Source organism: Labeo rohita, chromosome 1 (assembly GCF_022985175.1).
Source record: "Labeo rohita strain BAU-BD-2019 chromosome 1, IGBB_LRoh.1.0, whole genome shotgun sequence".
Classification (NCBI taxonomy): Eukaryota; Metazoa; Chordata; class Actinopteri; order Cypriniformes; family Cyprinidae; genus Labeo; species Labeo rohita.
This window is the reverse complement of record NC_066869.1, coordinates 6,883,079-6,904,575: the sequence shown is the minus strand read 5'-3', so window position 1 is coordinate 6,904,575 and position 21,497 is coordinate 6,883,079. Positions and strand designations below refer to the sequence as shown.

General features: G+C 37.5%; 2 protein-coding genes and 1 long non-coding RNA gene across 8 annotated transcripts in view; all 3 read left to right on the top strand.

Annotated features, from left to right (window-relative positions):
- LOC127170874 (NACHT, LRR and PYD domains-containing protein 3) overlaps window positions 1–21,497 on the top strand; it is a 752,597-nt gene that overhangs the window by 698,507 nt on the left and 32,593 nt on the right. The gene's annotated exons all lie outside the window — the stretch shown is intronic.
- Window positions 1,616–2,852, top strand: LOC127170899 (stonustoxin subunit beta). The gene has a single exon (XM_051119222.1). The coding sequence runs from the start codon at window positions 1,619–1,621 to the stop codon at window positions 2,186–2,188; it is 570 nt and encodes a 189-aa protein (XP_050975179.1). The 5' UTR covers window positions 1,616–1,618; the 3' UTR covers window positions 2,189–2,852.
- On the top strand, window positions 11,542–16,014 carry LOC127170906 (uncharacterized). 6 transcript variants are annotated; one of them, XR_007828427.1, is made up of 7 exons: window positions 11,542–13,623; window positions 14,008–14,061; window positions 14,338–14,447; window positions 14,634–14,683; window positions 14,869–14,972; window positions 15,056–15,104; window positions 15,254–16,014. It is a non-coding gene; the product is annotated as an uncharacterized LOC127170906 (long non-coding RNA). The 6 variants fall into 6 exon arrangements; XR_007828433.1 differs by having other exon boundaries at window positions 13,955–14,061; XR_007828428.1 differs by having other exon boundaries at window positions 13,907–14,061.

Below are 21,497 nucleotides of genomic sequence, written 5' to 3'. Positions count from 1 at the left end.
GATCACAAATGCAGTTGTAAATTATCCCAGCTGAGGAAGAAGGGTTTTATCTAGTGAAATGATTAGTTATTTTCATTTAAAAAAAAAAAAAAAAAATTTCAGTACCTTTTATTCTCAAACACTCAGAAGTTCAAACTCGGGCACCATAGATGTCCACTATATGGAAAAAAAAAATCCTGAAATATTTTCCTCAAAAAAAAAAAAAAAAAAAAAAAAAAAAAGACAGAAAGACATGAACATCTTGGATAACAAGGGGGTGAGTACAATATCTGTAAATTGTTGTTCTGGATGTGGACTTCTCCTTTAATCTACTCTCCCGTCTGATTTGTTTGTCGGACAAAATGGCTAAATCGCCATTATGATTGGTCAGATCGCCTGTCAGTTAAGCTCTTTGCGAATGGCATTTGCTAACCAACATTGTTGTAATCTGGGCATCTTTGTAGATTCAGAGACATTAATGGATGGACATGAGTTTTCCTTTCTTATCGGACTGTTTTGTGTGTCTGTAGGTTGTCTGGCTGTATGGTGACAGAGGAAGGCTGTGGTTATTTGTCTTCAGCTCTGAGTTCAAACCCCTCACACCTGAGAGAGCTGGATCTGAGCTACAATCACCCAGGACAATCAGGAGTCCAGCTGCTCAAACACAAACTGGAGGATCCAAACTATAAACTGCAGATACTCAAGTATGTGGGACAGTTATGACTCATTTGTGTCAGTATGTGTATAGTAGAGTGATCTTTTGTTAGGAAATTGCCATTGAAGCATTGTTATGCTCCCATTACTTTTTTAAACCTTTATTTTTGCCTTTATCTGATGTAATACAGTAGAGTCCACAAAGTTCTGCTGCGATTTGAGGGTTAAATGGTATCACAATTTGCATTTCTTATTTATTTATTTATTTATTTTTGTGGCGTATAATTCTCTCTGTGAATAAAGGTTATAATAAAATGTGTAATATAAGTTGCTCCTAACACAAAAATCACATACTGCTTTAACAGTGAGCTGACTGTTACTTTCCATTCCTAAAAAAATCTAATCACTGTTATTTCTCACGTGAATCTATGTGCAAAAAAGTTAAACCAACACAGCAAACCCTGGGGCTTAAATACACAAGATAGCTAGATAACCAAGACCAAGGTGAGAATAGTGAGGGACCAATGAAGAAAACCAAAAAAAAAAAAAACATAAGACTAAATTTGCAAATTTAAAATCTTCCCTCATACCATATCATTTTTTTGTTTGTGTGTATGTTTTTGTCTCTGTTCAGTTTTGACTATGGAGGACATTTCAGAATCAAACTTGAAAAATGTTCCTAACACACACACATATCATTTTTTTGTTTGTTGGTTTACATGTTTTATGTTTCCATTGTTTTTATACTGTACAAACCGTTCATCACCCTTTTGAACCTAGCCCTCACAGGAGACTGTGCACATTTTACTTTCTCAAAAAAAAAAAAAAAAAAACTCATTCTGCATGATTTATAAGACTGTTTCCTCATGGGGACAGGTCCCAAGGAAAATGGATTACATTTGGTTTGGTCCCCATAACTTGATAAATACCAGGTGCACACACACACACACACACACACACACACACATTCTCCTGTACATATTTAATGATGTCATTTATGACGTGTTTTCTCTTCTTGTGTTCAGATGCCTGTGATCTCACACTGGATCCAAACACAGCACACACTCAACTCATCCTGTCTGAAGGGAACAAAAAAACAACATATGTGAAAGATCGTCAGCCGTATCCTGATCATCCAGACAGATTTGATGACCGGGAACAGATCCTGTGTGGAGAGAGTCTGACTGGACGCTGTTACTGGGAGGTTAAATGGGAAGGCTCAGGTAATGTAGCGATTACATATAAAGACATCAGCAGGAAAAGTGGAATTAACAGTTCGTTTGGATTCAATGAAAAGTCCTGGAGTCTAAATTGTTCTGACGTGAATTATACTGCCTGGTACAATAATAACAGCACTGATGTATCTGGCCCGTCATCCCGCTCTAATAGAGTAGGAGTGTATCTGGACTGTCCGTCCGGCATTCTGTCCTTCTACAGCGTCTCTGACACAAACACACTCACACACATTTACACATTCAACACCACATTCACTGAACCCCTCTATGCTGGATTTGGGTTTTATCCTGATTCTTCAGTGTCTCTGTGTCAGATTTAACAACCTCTTGTGAGAAGACCATTTCCACATCAGAGCAAAACAATTAAAAGGCATTTGTGATTGTACTGTATATCTTGCATTGACAACTTTCTCTTTCACAATTATGACATCAGTTTATAGTCACAATTTCAAGAAATAAAGTTGCAAATGTAAGCTGTAGTCACATTGTAACATATGAAGTTGCATTGTGAGATGAAGTCAGATTGCAATATTAAGTTGCAGTTCTGAGATTTAAAGTTTCATTGTAAGATAAAAGGTCACAACAGAAAAGCATTTCAAATTTTGAGGTACAAGGTCACAATTGCAAGGGAATGAATGAATGAAATTCTATATACACAGTACACAGGGATAATAATAGTCATTAATTAAATATAGAGCACTAGTATGTGAGTTTGAAGCTGTAGGAATTTCTGGGTTGTGTTTGACTGAAAACTGTGAAAACAGTGGTGTTCAGTGCATTAGGTTCATCTTCATCAAGCTATGGAGGACAACTTCCATAAGAGCAACTAAAAGAGAAAATGTGAAGTTTCACACACAGTAACACTGAACTGTGTTACAGACTCACACTTTCTGTTTGACAGGAAAGACAGTGTTAACTAAGTGTCATATAAAGAAGTCAAGCTGTTTATTTATTTATAATAAATACAATTTTATAACTTTTTAATTGTTTTTGGTGTCCTGATTTTTGTTGGTTCTGAATGGTTTGAATAGTCTGACCTGCACTCCACTGGTATCAGCACAGGGGCGGATCTAGAAAACATTTTTTTATGGTGGCAAAGGTGGCATGGGGTCTATGAGGGGTGGCAACACCAAAGCAAGCCCCCATGCATAGTTTGGGATTTATAGTCTGAGATACACAGCTGTGTTCACAAATATTGCATTACCATTAGGTAATCATCTACTGTTTAAAATGAAAAATAAATAACATTTCAATATCCATCATGGAACCAAGTCAATACACAACATAAAAATCTTCAACAGGTTATATATATATTTCTGAGCTTGTATCACTAAAGAAGACATGAAGTTCTATTAGAAGTACATAGGCTACTTAGATGGTATAAATCACGTTTTAGCGCAAGTTTAAGAGCAACAAAAACGTTTGAATTTCCTAACATTAGAAAGAAATACAATAATATCAAAGCACTGAAGCTGGATCAGTTTTGAAAACAATGTTTGATTTTCTATTATTAACAGAGGTGGGAATGTCTGTAATTACCCAGAACACACTATCAACCATGTACTCTAGCAACATCCCAGCAACTGCATAACAAGAGCCTTGCAACCACCCAGAATATCCTATCTGACCAAACTATTTATGTTTTTAAACAAGACTTTAAGACAAGCCAGCATACATTTGTCTTTCAAACTTTTCAGTCTAGTTATTACAGGTATTCTTAAATGCTTACATACAATTTAAATGCACTGATGACTTTCCTGCCAGTGAACACTCACAAGATCAATAACACTATAACAAAAACAGATACACTTGTAGAAATCAGCAATTAACTTTTGGGGAAAAAAATTATTTTTATGTTACTACTGTAAAGTAATCTTGCAGTAGATAATAATCACTAGAAAAGTTCAAATAACAAAGAGTTGTATATGAAATTGGTATGCCACAATACCACAATACAGCCCAGAGAAAAAAAATTAAAATAATAATAATGCACAGTTTTTCTGCACATTTGGCCAAATTTCATTACACTATACAGTACTATAGTAGTTTCTTGGTCTTCCGACACAATATATCTCTAGGCAGTCATTTCTCAGTTCTGCATAAACTAAGTACACATACTGTAAAAAAAAAAAAAAAATGGTTACAGATCAAAATTTGACAGTCACACGTTTATAGCTGTACAACGTGCTACACTTTACTGTACATATAGAGTAGTGAAATTTCCATAATCTGATGTACTCTGTGTGTAACTTATTTTAGTTGGCACATTTTCCTGAACCATTCATTCAGTTCTCAAAACAAAGACACATTTCTCAAAAAGTTTAACAATGAGTTAAACTATGTTAAACATTAGCAAAACTGATGACACACCAATCAGATCTTATTGATTTCACGTTACTGTTTCATCATATTTGGCAAAAAGGCCTATATCCATGATGAAAGTGGAGCGAGCTGTCGAGAATCAGATCACAAATAATGAATCTCAGACATATCCGGACGGGATTAGATTCCTCAGAGGACTTCTGAGTTAGCCGAGAAGCAGTAATTATTATCTGATTTACGAACAAATGTAAAAACACTTCGTTAATGAACTGGGACGCGCTTTGTGTTTTTGACTCAAAAAGAACCAGTTCATAAGAGTCATTTGTTAATGAAGCCGACTACACTGGGCGCGCTGCGTACGCGTCTAACTATCGTGAACTGTTTATTAAAAGATGTGTTTTTGCCATTATTTTGCCTTAAACTGTCATCACCGCTGCTGAAAAGTAGCACATGAAACACTGCTTTCATTTATATTTTATTCTGTGATAATTCTGGGGTGGCAGGGTGGCAGAGCTTTTTTCTTAGGGTGGCAGTTGCCACCCCGGTAGATCCACCCCTGTATCAGCATCATCTGTTGTTGTGTTTGAGAGATTGTGATTATGTTGTGATCTTATAAATGCTACTGTAGATGCCATCATTGATTCAGAGGACCACAGGCACAGTTTCATCCTGCTGGATTTGGCTACCATTTAAATGCAACTATACAGGTATTGAATAAATTTGCTTCAAGATGCAGTAGATAAAGCCCTGTGCTTAGTTTCCCCTTGGAAACAAACAATGTGCAAACATATGTTAATAATTTGGCTGCATGGACAGAAGGTGGAATATCTAACCCTGAAAGGGATTGCATGCTCTAGATACAATGAGAAAGTGTTCAGTATTGATATGTGATGAACTAGGACACCTTAAATGGGTCAAATATAAGCATGAATGTTTTGGTGCATAGGTTGTTATGGCAAAATACTGGTGAAAAAATAAATGAAAATAAGTGAGTGGAGTGACACCCCTGCAGCTGGAACTGCAATGACCTGCTCCACCAATGGTTAATAATGCCACTTTCTCTTTATTCACACTGGATGAGATTCTCTAATCAAACCAGTGGATCTGGCCATGCTGAATGCTATTTGTGCTGCCTTTCCTCCCTCACAAACAGACCTGAAAGCTCAAACCCATTATGCTCAACTGACAGGCACATATTTGTGTACAATCCTACTGCTTGAATTAGGAGAGTGGATTAATGTTGACATTAATAAATGTTAAATGCTGCCTGAAGCTTGTCACTTTTATGGGAAGCCTGGCCATTGGCTTGTGAATGTTGAAAGGAAAAAGTCAATGATAATCAAAGACGTTCTGACTGTTGCATCTTCATTAAAACTGTAGCACCCCAGTTTAATTGGTCAGTGTCCTGGACTTCTATAAAATTGTGTATGGTAATGTTTACTAAATTTGTGTTTAGTCCTGTCACTGCAAGTCTGTGCCTCATCACAAGCATCAATACCCAGATCCCCAGTGTAACTCTGCAAATTACAAATAAATGCCTCTTGACTCTTTAGACTTTTTAGGCCCTTAGAATCATTCTAACCTCCCTCCCCCATTAGAGCACCCCAACAGAGCAACTCACAACCTTGAGTTAAAAAAAAAAAAATTGAGTTTATCCTGTATACTGTTCTGATGGTGAAATTCATGTCACTCACTGTACGTGAAACCTAGTGTCCACATAAACAAAGTACACATTGGGGTTGAAGGGGATGTACACCTTTGCCTCCCTCACACTGATCTCCAGTTCACTAATAATATATATATGAAATCTGAAAATAACTGCATTCTTAAAGGAGACCCATACTCAGAGTTTCTGCTCTTTATTTAACCTAATTCTTAAATAACTGTTAAAATACAAAATCATTTAACTGTTTTTAATTATTATTTCGTATTTTAACAGGAAAATATGCAACATTAAGTGAAACTATATTGATTAAAAACATTAGAAATTTTCCTCCTTGTTTTAGAACACCACCACACACCACTAATAGGCTAATATTTGATAATACTGGAATTAAATCTAGCAGTTCATGTAACAGAGTGAAAATTGTATACACAACAGAGTAGGCATATTATTTCAGAAAAGCTCAACAGAACTACAAAGGCAACACACTTATCAGCACAGCAGACATGAACAGGAAGCAGATAAGCAGGAAGCAGTACTATCAGTGGCCCTGTGGTTACCATGTGTAATACCCACCCATCTTTCTGACAAATACTGCATCTAATCCACTGCACCATCACTGTAAACAGTAGTCTCATTTGACGGTTTTTTAAAAAAAAAACTTTTTCTCACATTGCGTTTGAGATTCCGAAAGGGATAATCAGACTCTCTGACAAGTGCTAAACTAAAGGAGCAGTGGCAGCCGACACCGACTTAATTAGACTCCCACAACAATCTGCCACAGTGGCAACAGTATCAGAAACAAAAACATAACAACAAAAAACCAAACCTCTTCAAATGTAAGGTTTATGTTTGGGTTAGGCTTGTACATCAGTGCTATCAACTTAAAGTGAAAGGTCACCCATAAATTTTAATTCTGTTATTATTTACCCATCCAGACCTGTATGAATGTCTTTCTTCTGTTGAGCACAAAAGAAGAACTGTTTGATTACCAGCAGGTTTCAAAATAACAGACGTTTTCAACAGAAGGAAGAAATGTGTGAAGTGACACAAGCATGTTAGCTTTGTTTACTGTGAGAACTTCTAGAATGAAGAAGCTGTGTGTGGTCAAAGTGTGCGTTTTCCAAGACCGAGAACAACTCTTCTAGGGGTACAACAAGATTCGTCCACATTGCATTGAACTTTGTCTCCTGCTCGTGTGCAGTTGATCCTTGCCTGTGTGGGAAACTATAGGCTAGGCAAGGAAATTCCAGTCAGCCTATTTCAAAAGCTTTTTTTTTTTTTTTTTTTCTTTATGACAGCACACAGGTTAACATTTGCAAATACGAAGTAGAGTTAGCACCACTTTTTATGAGGGGTTATGAAACCCTGCACAAGATCAGGGTTAGCACCACTTCTGCACTGTTTTGCCAATAATGGTTAGAGAGTCTGACTTGTAACTTTAATGGTGGGTTTATTTGAACAGGGAGAGACAGTATAACAAAAAAAAAAAAAAAAAAAAAAAAAAGTAGTTACATTCTTTTAAAAATTGATCTGCATTGTAGTGAGTGAAATGAGTATTTGACCCCTTCACAAAACATGAGTTAGCACTTGGTTGCAAAACCCTTGTTGGCAAACACAGAGGTCAGACTGTGGAGTCAAAATAGGGCCATATATATCTGCAAAATAAAACAATGTTTTGCAAACAAAAAAAAATATGTTTTGCAAATAAAAATAGAGTATTGAGAAAAAAAAAAATGCTTTTTTGCAAGTAAAAAAAAATAATTGCAAAAGAAAAGTTAACCCCTGAGAGAAAAAATAAAGTTTAGCAAAGTAAAACTTCAGCAGCATTTACTTTGCAACACATATTTCCTTTTGCGCCGCTCCTTTAAATCCGCGTTTCAGTCATCCGTGCCTCTGCGGCGCGAGCTTTCCTTTGCGCTTCATTTTTCTATGCGCCTCGCTTTGTGTCCCTGATTTGACGTGGGGGAGGGGTCAAGAGGTTGGGGTGTGTACAAGGGATGAAGGCGCGTCCCTCTCGTTACGTCATCAGCGCGAGCCCCGGATCTCAGGTATGTATTATTGATCGCTTTCTTCCTATTATTATTAGACTCCTATATTATTAATACCAGATACTTCAGACCGGCCCAAATAAGGCTGTCACGATTAACAGACATTATATTGTACATGATTTATGAACAGCTTGTGGGTGAAATAGGTAAAATACTGTTGCACCCGAAAGCTAGAGGTCGCTCTCGTGCGAAAACTCAAAATAAGCGCAGTAGAGGAAGACAATAACACACATAACGCATACGGACATCATTTTATCAATATTCCTAAAACCTCCTCAGGTATTTTCATGATAATAAAGTATATTAATAATAATCATTAATAATAATTTCGCACGAGAGCGACCTCTAGCTTTCGGGTGCAACAGTGCCTTTTGCGCCGCAGAGGCACGGATGACTGAAACGCTGATTTAAAGGAGCGGCGCAAAAGGAAATATGTGTTGCAAAGTTAATGCTACTGAAGTTTTACTTTGCTAAACTTTATTTTTTCTCTCAGGGGTTAACTTTTCTTTTGCGATTATTTTTTTTACTTGCAAAAAAGCATTTTTTTTTTCTCAATACTCTATTTTTATTTGCAAAACATATTTTTTGTTTGCAAAACATTGTTTTATTTTGCAGATATATATGGCCCTATTTTGACTCCATATCAGACGTTGTTTTGTAGTTGGCCACCAGGAGGGATTTTGTCCCTCTCCTCTATGCAGATCCTCTCCAAGTCATTAAGGTCTCGAGGCTGATGTTCGGCAACTCAAACCTTCAGCTCCCTCCACAGATTTTCTGTGGGATTATGATCTGTAATTATTTGTATTAATTGTTTGTAGGCCACATTATCCTGCCCGAAAATACCATAAACGTTACAGTTATTAATTATTTAAAAATGAATTCTGTCTGAGCAAATCGTGACTTTTCACTTTACTTTATGTAGCACTACGCCGAGATGGTGCAACCGGCCTCTGGAGACTGGTTAGGCCACTCCAGGACCTTAATGTGCTTCTTCTTGAGCCACTCCTTTGTTGCCTTGGTCATGTGTTTTGTGCCATTGTCATGCTGGAATACCCATCCATGACCCATTTTCAATGCCCTGGCCCTGACGGTACATGGCCTCCTTCCATCGAGAAGGGTAGAGAATAGAGATTTGTGACAGTTTGTGTTTCTTTCATTTGCGAATACCCAAGTCAAGTCAAGTCACCATTATTTATATACCGCTTTTAACAATACACAATTGTGACAAAGCGGCTGCACAGTGTTAAATAGGAAATATTGCATCAATAATGCAAAAGGCCAACAGTAAACACTAATTTTTCAGGTAAAGGCAGTTCATCATTGGATTCAATGATGTCACCATCCAGCTCAGTTCAGTTCAAATAGTATACTATATCATATGAAGAAAAAGTGTCCCCAACTAAGCAAGCCAGAGGTGACAGCAGCAAGGAACCAAAACTCCATCGGTGACAGAATAGCTGTCTAGGTGACGAGGTCTTCACTGGGGATCCATCACTGGGGATCCATCTCTGGGGCTCATCTAGTCGATGTGGTCTCCGCTGACATTCAGGGCTGTAGAGGTCGTCTCTAGGTGCTGATCCACCGTCTGGGCTGGGTACGGATCGGATCCGGGGGACTGCAGTGACCATCTGATCTGGATACGGACTGGATCTGGTGGTTAAGGTGACCTCAGAATAAGAAAAAAACAGACTAATATTAGTGTAGATGCCATTCTTCTTATGATGCACTGAGTACATCGGGTGTTATGGGAAGTGTTCCCAGTTCCGGTTGACCTCATTAGTGCAGCCTAACAATCCTTTAATGGATTTGAATAATAGAAATATGTTGATGTGTTATGTGTAAGCAAGGTTAAAGAGATGAGTCTTCAATCTAGATTTAAACTGACAGAGTGTCTGCTTCCCGAACAGTGTCGGGTAGATTGTTCCAGAGTTTGGGTGCTAGATAAGACAATGATCTGCTGCCTGCGGTTGATTTTGATATTCTAGGTATTATCAGATTGCCAGAGTTTTGAGAACGCAGCGGACATGAGGGACTATAATGCGATAAGAGCTCGCTCAGGTACTTCAGGGCTTTATAAGTAATTAGCAAGATTTTAAAATCTATACGATGGTTAATAGGGAGCCAGTGCAGTGTAGACAGAACCGGGCTAATATGATCATACTTTCTAGTTCTAGTAAGAACTCTAGCTGCTGCATTTTGGACCAGATGGACTTTATTTATCAATCTAACCTTGAGGTCATAAACGCATGAATTAATGTTTCAGCATAGGTCGTGTTTAGATATATTTTTGAGATGGAAAAAAGCAGTTTTGCAAATACTAGAGATGTGGTTTTCGAAGGAAAGATTGCTGTCAAATAGCACACCTAGGTTCCTAACTGATGACAAAGAACTGACAGAACAGTCATCAAGTATTAGACGGTGTTTTTAGGTTATTACACGCAGAGGTTTTAGTCCAATAATTAACACTTTTGTTTTTTTCAGAACTTAGCAGTAAGAAATTACTTGTCATCCAGTTTTTTTATCTCAGCTACACAATCTGTTAGTTTTTCAAATTGCTGTGTTTCGCCGGGCCACAAAGAAATATAGAGCTGATCAGCAGTTGATGCTGCATTTGCCGCTCTGATGTGAGTCTGTTTAATGCTCAAAGTGTGGGCATTGGAGGAGGGGTGGTTTTCACCATTTACAGTGCATCAACAGGTATGTAAGACTCCCACAACAATCTGCCACAGTGGCAACAGTATCAGAAACAAAAACATAACAACAACAACAAAAATCAAAACTCTTCAAATGTAAGGTTTATGTTTGGGTTAGGCTTAGGACTTGGAGGCTTGTACATCAGTCCTATCAACTTAAAGTGAAAGGTCACCCAAAAATTTAAATTCTGTTATTATTTACCCATCCAGACCTGTATGAATGTCTTTTTCTGTTGAGCACAAAAGAAGAACTGTTTGATTACCAGCAGGTTTCAAAATAACAGACGTTTTCAACAGAAGGAAGAAATGTGTGAAGTGACACAAGCATGTTAGCTTTGTTTACTGTGAGAACTTCTAGAATGAAGAAGCTGTGTGTGGTCAAAGTGTGCGTTTTCCAAGACCGAGAACAACTCTTCTAGGGGTACAACAAGATTCGTCCACATTGCAATAAACTGTCTCCTGCTCGTGTGCAGTTGATCCTTGCCTGTGTGGGAAACTATAGGCTAGGCAAGGAAATAGGGGCGCAGAGTACAGTTCACCTCTCCCAAATGAAGTGGACAAGGAGGTGGGCTAAACTATGTCAGTGACACCTGACTTTATTACAAATAACGGACATTTCATTCAAAATATTACTTTGAAAAAAAAAAAAAAAAAAAAAAATATAAACATAGACCAATAAGTTGCACTTTTTTTTATTTATTTAATTGTGTGAAATTGCTAATAAAAATAGGTAATAAAAAACGATTATGATGTGGAGGTGAATTGATTTAGTCTTGACTTCTGGTCGTGAGTGACAGCGTTGGGGGATGGGAAATCTGTTGATTGTCGATTACAAAGTAAACACAGCGATGGAGAAAAAAAGGCCAAAGCTGTCAGGTGCCCAATTTAGGAAAAAAAGAAAAGAAGATGAGCAGAAACGGGCAAAAGATAAAGGTATGTAACAATGTTCTCTCTGTATGATTAAGGTATTCATGTCATTATGTTAATTAGTGGTATAATGTTAACTCTTAGGTTTGTTAGCCTTCTTGCTTATGATGCTTGTTATGCTTACCTTGCTAAAAAAACACAATAAAAGCCTAATATACAAACCATCACAGAAATTCTAATGGTTTCTATTAAATAGCATTATGAACCATTAACTTTTTCCAGTGAAACTATTACAAAATTCCTTATTGTAGTGTGTTTTGGACACTTTTCCAATAGGATTTACCATCCCACCCACCAATAGAATCCATCATATACCAGCAGACACTGTTATACTTACCATTAAAACCAATACAATTCCCATTATAACCATTAAATCCATTACATTTTCTATTATTTTTGGGCAGGGTTCTATTGTTTTTTCAGCAGTGTATACAACATGAGATCTAATTAAATTTAACCACAAAATTATGCTTTGCAACAAAACTGTTGCCAGTACAGTTATTTATTTCCATTGTTTATGTTAATGTTGGCTATAGCCAATATATTTACAATATATTTACAGTATACTGTAAATAGCCAGTGTAATTTACATATGTGTAGATAGTTGAAAAGACAAACATTTTCCATTTGCTATAACTCTGTTACGTGACAAAGCATATAATTTGAGGCAGTAAATTAACCAAGGAGCTAATTGTTCCTCCCTTAGATTAGATTATATTAGATTAATAAAGTGTCTAATGACAGACAATTAGCATGTTAGGGCATGTTTATTTAAATTTGCAATTTTTAAGAGTAATATTGTAGCCAACAGTCTTTTGATGTCAATTTCAACTGCGTCCTGTTTCAGGGGCACTTCTAAAATATTTTGGAGCATCCTCTGCCACTTGTCAGGATGAGGCACACTGTAAAAAAAAATCCGTAAAAATACAGTACGATATACCCTAATAATTAAAAGAAATTTTCCGTTTTTGGTTTTTACAGGTGTTTTTCCGTATTTTTGAATTACGCTTTGCATTGTGGGAACAAGATAGTGATGGGAAGTTCGGATCATTTTACCGACTCGGTCCTTTGAGTCTCGTTCAGCAAAATGAACGAATCTTTTTTCGAGTCATTTCGTTCATTTTGTTCATTTTAGCAAAATATAATTAAAATGTTACGTTTTACTTCCCTAACACATCTACTGCTTACACAAACGTTGATCACACTACAAACAAAGCAAAACTATAATGCTATAAGAAACAGAAAATATTAATTCATTGTTTACCTGGGTCTTTAGTCTATGATTCGCTCACCTCACCTCTTATCTGACAAGTTTTCGGGTTTGAGTCGTTCGTTCATCACCTGACAGCCCAATTAGCTAACCAACACAGTCTGAGCCGGAAAGAGAATTGATTAGTTCATTTCTCGAGTCCTCGGGTTCGAGTCGTTCTTTCATCACGTGACATCCCCGTAATGTTAACCTATGCAGCCATGAGCCGGAAAGAGAATTGATTAGTTCATTTCTCGAGTCCTCGGGTTCGAGTCGTTCTTTCATCACGTGACATCCCCGTAATGTTAACCTATGCAGTCTGAGCCGGAAAGAGAATTGATTAGTTCATCTCTCGAGTCCTCGGGTTTGAGTCGTTCGTTCATCACGTGACAGCCCCATAAGGTGAACGAACGACTCTAAAACAGGTGAACTAATTCCAGTACAGAACCTAATAGGATGTTGCGCATGCGCGACTGAACGAATCACTCCCCGAGACGACTCGTTCGTCCCGAGTCACATTAAAGATTCGTTCAAAATGAACGAATCGTTCAAGAACGACCCATCACTAGAACAAGAACGTTCGTGGTTTACATAGGCGCGAAAACAGTGAAGAGAAGACGCAGAGAGTTTCTCGGTCAAAGTTTCATTTTAATGTCGGCTTTCGAATTTGGGAAACATGTTTTTCATATACTCTTCGTGGTAAACTAGTTAAATGTCGCATAAATTGTTTACGTAAGGTTAACTTAGTTGCTGTCTGGCTTGTTTGGCAAATGAACGTCGGAACCGTCGCACTCAACATTTCTCTGCATATCGTCACACATCTTCCTCCTGGAGTTTTCTGCCAAATGAGGTAAGTTTTGACCTTTTATTGTCCGTTTTACAGACACACGGAAAATAAAATGCAAAACACAAACTAATTCGGTAACGTTACTAGCAAGCTCTCTGTGAAGCGACTGTGTAAACAGACGCGTCCGACGCGCGGTATCCGCGCCAGAATAATGCCGCTTCAGGTCAGCGGTCCGGTAACGTTAACGTTAGCTCCTGGAGTTATCTGTCGCACTCTAATGGACAAATGCACACGACATTATGTCAAAATGACCGTTGTGTTTCTCTCGTTTTCTTTTCCCACTGAGCACTGTACGTCCAAACGACGTCATTTCAACGTCTTTGTCGTAATATAGACATGATCTGCACGTCGGGTGGACGTCTCATGTTTGTTGGGTTTTAATGACAGGACGTGATTGCTGCTGTACTGTGAATCTCAAGCACACCTGCATTCTTATCACGGGTTTGTATTCTGTTTTATTAACAGTTTTATTTAACATTAGTGTTAAGTATCAAAAAGAAAATAGTTATTGAGTAATTTATTTTGTTGACTTTCACAACAATGTGAAGTTGTTTGCTCTCTGATGCGTCGGAAGCCACGTCACAGACAAACGTGTTAACGTTACCAAAATGATTGGATTGATTACTTTTGCATGTTATCATCCTTGTGTGTATAAGGTGTGTTCAAACTGCTTGCCATTATGTATATGGTAATTTTGTAATGTCTTTTGTGTTTAAGGTGATGGGCAGTTCAAGATTACTGTAGTTCAAGAAGTTAATGACCACTGTTGTGGTTGTGAGCTACAAATACCCAGAAAAGGCAGCGCTTACATTGGAATTCATACAGAAGTAAGCAACGCGTATGTTATGAAATGTGTATTTGTTTATTTAATTGAAAATAATGAAGTATATTGTAAGACACAGATGATCTGACAAGCTCGTATGACAGATGTAAATGGAGACTATTGGAAATGTAAGTTAAGCAATTTATAAACAAATATTCATTTCATTTTTATCATTATCTATTTCTTTTAGAGTTTTCCTGTGAAGAAATCCTAAATTAGGGTTGAGATGAAGGCAACCAGGTGGGTTTGTATTCTATTTCATTTAACATTAGTGTTTAATATTGAAAAGAAATTGAGTCTTTGAGTCATTTATTCTTTTGACTTTTACAACAATGTGAAGTTGTTTGCTGAACACGCCTTCAAAGGTGTTCAAAGATGCTTGTCGTTATGTATATGGTCATTTTGTAATGTCTTTTTTGTTTAAGGTGATGGGCAGTTCAAGATTGCTGTCGTTTGAGAAGTTAATGAACAAATCTTCTTTCCTGTTGTGGGCTACAAAGAGGAGGCGGCACTTCATGTTCATACAGAAGTAAGCAACACGTATGTTATAAAAAGTGTATGAAGCATTTGGTCGTGTTGCTGTTTATTTAGTTGAATATATTTATGTCATAGTTGATTTGACAAGCTCATATGACCGATGCAAATGGAGACTATTGGAAATGTAAGTTGTAAACAATTAGAAAGTATTATGGATTGCAGTTGATTTAATGAACTTAAAATAATGTATGACTACTTTTCCATTCCAACCTGCATATTACTCTGTAGTTCAGTTTAATTCATTTCATTTTTTGTCATATCCATTTCTTTTAGAAATTTCCTGTGAAGAAACCATGAACGTGGTTTGAGATGAAGGCAACCAAGTGGCTATGCATTCCTCCAAGACTCTTGCATGAACAATTTCGAGAATCCATGTAATATTTGAGTTTTTAAATTGAAAGAAATGGCACTTACATTAAACATGCAGTTAAATGGGAAATAATACATCCCCTATAATGAATTGCATCACTTCAATGATATTTCTGTTACAATGAACTTCACAATTCTGTTGTCAAGCCACTGGAGTCACATACTTTATACTTTTCTGGACCTTGAAAATGGTAGTTGCATAGACAATCAATAGAGGGACAGAAAGTACCCAGATTTAACTAAAAATACTCTTAATTTGTGTTCTAAAAATGAATGAAAGTCTTATGGGTTTGGAATGGTATGAGGCTGAGTAATTGACTGAATTAACATTTCTGTGTGAACTATCCCTCTAAACAATATTGTTTTCTCTTATAAGAAAAAAACGTTTTGCGTCTTGACTGTTTTACAGTTTGAAGTTTAAATTTTGTGACCACTTTTTAGTACAGCACCTGTATTGTACAGATGCTCTTTTTTTTTTTTTTTTTTTTTTTTTTTAATTCTGTCTGTTACTGTTCAAAGCTAAACTGTCTTTTACAATACAGGCATTTTGCCTGAGTTGACACATTGTTAAATGAATTGAGTATTTGATATTGTTTAGTCCTAACCCACTTAATGCAAACAAAAGCCATTGAATGCACTTTTAAGAATGTTTACATGAAGTAAAAATAAACCATGTTCAATTTGTATATTGTGCTGGATTTATTTGCTTTATATATATATAAATATATAAATACACCATTAAAACAGAAAAAGTCCTGGTTTTTTTTTTACCGGTGGCAGACTGTAAATTAACAGACTGTAAATTTACGGTACAAAGTCCAGGTAATGAGCTGCCAGTACTTTTTCCGTTTTTTTACGGATTTTTTTTTTACAGTGCACCTACCCCCCCCAGAATGAGCTGATTGGTTTGTTGAGCAGCAAAATCATATCTGATATAGTAGATGACATCAAGCAGGCAAAGTTTTTTTTTCAATAATTCTGGACTGCACTCCAGATATAAGCCACATAGAACAGTTGTCAGTGGTCATTAGAGTGGTGTCACTGATGGAGAAGCCCCATATCAGGGAACATTTTATGGGATTTTTGAAGGCAGAGGAGTCCACAGGGCAGCACTTGGCATCCATGATCCTGACAAGACTTGAGGAGTTGGGAATTCCTTTTGACGACTGCAGAGGACAATCATATGGCAAAGGGGCAAACATGAAGGGCAAAAATAAGGGAGTTCAAGCCAGGCTCTTAGAAAAGAATCCCAGAGCTCTGTTTGTGCCATGTGGGGCGCATACATTAAATTTAGTTGTGTGTGATGCTGCTAAGGGATCTCTGGATGCTATGAGCTACTTTGGTGTACTGCAAAAGTTTTACACATTATTTTCAGCCTCCTCCCAAAGGTGATCCATTCTGAAGAACCATGTGAGCATCACCTTAAAGATGTGGGCAGAAACAAGGTGGGAGAGCAAGGTCAAGAGCGTTGAGCCCATGAGGTACCATGGAGCTGCCATGAGAGAGGCTTTAATTGAGGTGAGAGACAACACCAAAGACCCTGCTATAAAGGCTGAGGCCCAGTTTTTGTCTGAGGAGGTGGGGTCATACCGCTTCAGCATCTGCACGGTTGTTTGGTATGACGTGCTATCTGCAATACAGCATGTCAGCAAACTCATGCAGTTTCCAAATATGCATGTCGACCTAGCTGTGAATCTTTTGAAGAAGACTGAGCAAGGTCTCCAGAGCTACAGGGCAAGTGGCTTTGTGACTGCACAGATGGCGGCCAAAGACATTTGTGAAGAAATGAATGTGGAGGCTGTTCTGAAACAAAAAAGGCTGAGGTCCACAAAGCGCCACTTCTCATATGAATCACGATGAGCCTTTCAGTGATGCCCTTAGAAATTTGGAGATTGGATTCTTCAATGTTGTTCTTGATGCAGATTTACCACATTGGAAAATGTGGAAAACAAAATTGAGGGAGTCTCGCCCGGGGAGCAATTCAGTGTAGAACCGTCACTGATTTAGACCATGCGGTCTGAAATGTAGCGCACATATTAAGATACCCGTACCACATGGGCTTTTTTTGCCGCATGTGCGTCTCAATGTGTGTTTTTACCCTATGGAAATTCTATATGTAAGTTAAATATCTGTCAATATTATATACGTTTAAGATAGACTTTTCATAAAATGTAAGTATTACGAGATACACAGTGGTTACGGTAGCTAATGTCTACAAATATAAAAGTATATATATATATACCTTTTCGACCAGACAAAAGCGAAAACTCAAGGCCGTGTCTAAGGAAATCATTGGTAAGACCGTTAACCGTCACTCAGCACCTCAGTGTTGCCATGGATACATGCGCTTACCCTAAAGTGACGTCACTCGATCACGAGCTCATTTGATTAGCTATTACACTTTTATTTTTGCGCTGTCTTAAATGCAATAACTAAAAAATAAGTTTCCTAAATAACTTTTCTTGATAGCTTACCAACAGTTTGATATGTAAATATCACAAAGTAAGAATTCATTTATTTGTCTTTCCTGTGTTTACCACTTTCTTTTCTATTCTTCATGTTTTCCTTGGCTGCATTCATCATCTGCATATCTTGAGGGATTCAACCTTATTTTATTGATGTATGTGGAACACATAGGACCTCACTGTAGCCTATGTTTAATTACATTTTTGAAGTGTTTCTTGTTTTTGATGTTTAAATGCTGAAAACAGACTCGTGATTTGATGACATCTTTAATTTTATACTATAATAATAATAATAATAATAATAAATATAAATATAGCTGCAAGCAGCAATTACTTCTGACCCATAGGTGGCACTGTTACCAAATTGATGTGGCTTGGTCAGAGTGTGGTGACAATAGCACATATAAAATTTGGTGTCAATATGTCAAAGCTTTGCAGAGATACAGACTCGGATGCAATTTGGCATCTTTCCAGTAAATTCGTTGATGCGCTAAACGAAAACGGTTTCGTGTATCGACACAAAATCCATAACTTTTTGTCAGCATGGTCTGAAGATGATCTGAGTCAAATTTGGTGAAAATTGGACTAACGGTCTAGGAGGAGTTCGAAAAAGTAGGTTTTCAACATGAATCAAAATGGCGGACAGGAAGTTCAGCCAAAATTGGCAAAATTGGTATCGGTGTTCTCAGCATGACCGAAGGAATCTATCAAAATCAGTTTCATTTCAATAGGCTAATGTACGCAAAAGTTATTAGCATTTTTTGAAATTTCGTTATAACTTTTGACCACAAGGTGGCGCTGGCCCCAAAATTTTTATGTACATTCAGGGCATGGTGCCGAACATTTTTGTAATTAATGTCGAAACGATACGCTAATCGGTTCTCAAGATACAGCATTTTAAAGCTAAATTCAAAATGGCCGACACCCAAAATGGCTGACATGGGAAAATTGGATATGGTTCGACTCGGTATGACACACCGAATCTAAAGAGACCAGTTTTGTGATTTTTGGACAAATCATTCAGACGTTATAAAGAAAAATAGCCATTTTTCGTATCTCCTGACCACTAGGGGGCACTGCACCGAAACACTGCAGGTAGGCTCAGGTCATGCTTGTTATAACACACACCAAGTTTGGTGTCAATATGCCAAACTGTTACGGAGATATAGCCTCACATTGATTTTTGCTAGCTTTTCGTAGAATTCTTTCGCGTGTTATTCGTGAACGGCTGGACGAATCGACTTGAATTCCATAACTTTTTGCCAGCGTGGTCTGAAGATGATCTGGATCAATTTTTGTGACAATCGGTGCAACGGCCTAGGACGAGTTCGAAAAAGTAGGTTTTACGAACAATTGAGAATAGCGAAAAAACTAAACCTTACGATTTTTGAATTTTGGTGTCCATTCAACTCGGCATAAGCCAAGGAATCAGAGGAAAAAAGAATTTTTGTTGTGTGGCTTACGGTTCAAACGTTATTAGCATAAATCTTTTGAAAGTTTGGACAAGTGGTGGCGCTAGAGAGTTTGAGTTAGAGACTCCAAACTTGCTATGGTTAATGTTGGGACTGTCCTCTATCAGTGTGCAAAATTATACAACTTTCCCGCAAGCGGTTCTATGGGCTGCCATAGACTTGCGGCGGAAGAGGAAGAAGAAGAAGAAGAAGAAGAAGAAGAAGAAGAATAATAATAACGCCAACGGATACAATAGGTGCCACCGCACCTCTGGTGCTTGGCCCCTAATAATAATAATGCCAACGGATACAATAGGTGCCACCGCACCTCTGGTGCTTGGCCCCTAAATATAGCTGCAAGCAGCAATTGCGGGGCCAAGCACAACAGAGGCAGAATGAGGAGCTAAGCATGGCAAGGAGCAACAGACCGACTGTAACAATGAGTAACTAAAGCCATTTTAGGATGATATCAGTTGAAATGGCTGAAAAATCATAAATACAACCAATAATATAATTGAATGGCTTATCACTTTTGACCAATAGGTGGTGCTGTTTTCAAATTGATGTGATGCGTTCTGTGTGAGGTGACAATGACACACAAACAAATTTTGGTGTCATTATGCCAAAGCTTTACAGAGATACAGCCTCAGAATCATCTTGGCATCAAGCCTAAAATCTGTAGTGGCGCTGTACGAAAATGGTTTTGTCTATCGACACAAAATCCATAACTTTTAGTAACCACAGTCTGAAGATGATTTGAATCAAATTTGGTGAAAATCAGACCAACGGTCTAGGAGGAGTTTGAAAAAGTATGTTTTGTACATTAATCAAAATGGCGGAAAAGAAAGTTCAGCGAAGTGTGGTATAATTGGTATCTATTTTGTCAGCATGACCCAAGGAATATTTTGAGACCAGTTTTAATACAGTAGGCTAATGCAATCACAAGTTATTAGCATTTTTGAAAATTTCATTATTAATGTTTAATGAATGGTGTATTACTTCTGACTTCAATTTGATGGTGTATTACTTCTGTTACCGAATTGCTGTGGCGTGGTCAGGGTGTGGTGACAATAGCACATATAAAATTTGGTGTCAATATGTCAAGGCTTTGCAGAGATACAGCCTCAGATGTAGTTTGGCATCTTTCCAGCAAATTCTGTGTGAGGTGACAATGACACACACAAATTTTGGTGTCATTATGCCAAAGCTTTACAGAGATACAGCCTCAGAATCATTTTGGCATCAAGCCTAAAATCTGTAGTGGCGCTGTACGAAAATGGTTTACTCTATCGACACGAAATCCATAACTTTTAGTCAGGACAGTCCGAAGATGATCTGACTCAATTTTGGTGAAAATCCGATCAACAACGGTCTAGGAGGAGTTTGAACAAGTAGGTTTTATACATTAATAAAAATGGCGGAAAGGAAGTTCATCCAAGTATGGTACAATTGGTATGTATGTTGTCGGCATGACCCAAGGAATATTTTGAGACCAGTTTTATTACAGTAGGCTAATGCAATCACAAGTTATTAGCATTTTTGAAAATTTCATTATTAATGTTTAATGAATGGTGTATTACTTCTGACTTCAATTTGATGGTGTATTACTTCTGTTACCGAATTGCTGTGGCATGGTCAGGGTGTGGTGACAATAGCACATATAAAATTTGGTGTCAATATGTCAAGGCTTTGCAGAGATACAGCCTCAGATGTAGTTTGGCATCTTTCCAGCAAATTCGTTGATGCGCTAAACGAAAACCGTTTCGTGTATCGACACGAAATTCATATCTTTTTGCCCGCATAGTCTGAAGATGATCTGAGTCAAATTTGGTGAAGATCGGACTAACGGTCTAGGAGGAGTTCGAAAAAGTAGGTTTTGTACATTAATCAAAATGGCGGAAAAGAAAGCTAAGCGAAGTGTGGTATAATTGATATGTATGTTGTCGGCATGCCACAAGGAATATTTTGAGACCAGTTTTATTACTATAGGCTAATGCAAACAGAAATTCTTGGAAATTTCATTGTTAATGTTTAATGAATGTATTACTTCTGACCAATAGGTGGCACTGTTACCAAATTGATGTGGCGTGGTCAGTGTGATGTGACAATGGCACATATAAAATTTGGTGTCAATATTTCAAAGATTTGCAGAGATACAGCCTCAGAAGTAGTTTGGCATCTTTCCAGCAAATTCGTTGATGTGCTTAACGAAAACCGTTTCGTATATCGACA

Coding starts and splice junctions, on each gene's coding strand:
- LOC127170899 (XM_051119222.1), top strand. CDS start 1,619: ATGATGTCATTTATGACGTGTTTTCTCTTCTTGTGTTCAGATGCCTGT.